This window comes from Volvox carteri (genome assembly GCF_000143455.1).
Source record: "Volvox carteri f. nagariensis unplaced genomic scaffold VOLCAscaffold_25, whole genome shotgun sequence".
Taxonomy (NCBI): Eukaryota; Viridiplantae; Chlorophyta; class Chlorophyceae; order Chlamydomonadales; family Volvocaceae; genus Volvox; species Volvox carteri.
The window spans coordinates 918,483-919,570 of record NW_003307568.1 but is presented as its reverse complement, the minus strand read 5'-3'; the positions used below and the strand labels follow the sequence as shown (position 1 = coordinate 919,570).

At 56.1% G+C, this 1,088-nt stretch overlaps 1 protein-coding gene across 1 annotated transcript; it reads right to left on the bottom strand.

Moving 5' to 3' along the window:
* Window positions 1-289: 289 nt before the first annotated feature.
* VOLCADRAFT_34029 (uncharacterized protein) lies at window positions 290-1,031 on the bottom strand (the record flags this gene model as incomplete). Its single annotated transcript, XM_002951653.1, has 2 exons — window positions 290-409; window positions 819-1,031. Coding segments are annotated over 2 exons (333 nt in total), but the record flags the coding sequence as incomplete, so codon positions are not given.
* Between the last annotated feature and the right edge of the window lie 57 nt (window positions 1,032-1,088).

Here is a 1,088-nt window from a genome sequence, read left to right as displayed (position 1 = left end):
AAGGGAGAAGGGAAGGAGAGCTCGGGCGGGGGGGGATAAAGGAGATGGAGTTGTCTGTATGTATGCCTGCGTGTATGGTAAGTAGGTAATAACAACCCAGGACGTTCAAATCAGTAAGATGCAGCCACGCCTGCGCCGTACTTTAAAAATACGTGGATATCCGTATACGCATACACACAAGCGCATGTTCGTACCACCTTCACGTGTGTGTATGTGTGTATATCCGTACCTGCACGTTGTACTCGCGCACCAGTGACGCGTGGTCGAAACCCAATTGCAGTCCAGCAGCCTCCATAAGGCCCGAGAGCGCGACCAGATTAGCCAGGTCGGACCGCATCATGCGGCGAGCTGAGCGGTGCTGCACCTTCACCACCACATGCCGCCCATCGGGGAGCTGACCTCGATGCACCTGGGGGGGGGGGGGAGGGGAAGAGGAGCGTGTGTGTATTTGTGTATGTGTATGAACGTGCATGAACGTGTGTGTTGGGGTTTTTAGGGGCCGGGGCTGGGGAGGATGGAGCGGGAGTTTCTGGAAGAGTTACGGAAACGGGGAGGGAAGCCGCGAGGGCGGAGGAGGGGGCGGGGCAGGGAGGAGGGCGAAAAAAGGCCACGAGGATAAGACCGCATTGGGTGCGGTCCCATCCAACTTGCCTGCAAACCTAGCTCCTAAGCTTGCGCAACCAACCAATCAACCAACCAACCATGTCTTCCCCCCTCGCTTTACGACATAAAACGCGCACATAAAGTATGTTATGTCCGTAGATTCTCACGGCAGGGGCGCTACGTCGGATATCCACAGCCGTACATCTGTACAGTACCTGGGCAATAGTGGCAGAAGCCAGAGGAAAAGGATCCAGCTCGCGAAACAGCGCCTCCAGAGGGGCGTCCAGCTCGGCTTGAATGGTACGGCGTACGACGCGGAATGGCGCCGGTGGCAACCGATCCAGCAGACGGCTGAGTGACTCTGTGTACGGCTGGGGGAGCATGTCGGTCTTGCTGGCCAAGATCTGGCCAAGCTTGAGATAAAATCCCTGAACGATCATAAAATTGTTGAAAACACGTTTTTAGAGAGTGCCAAATTGCGTCGG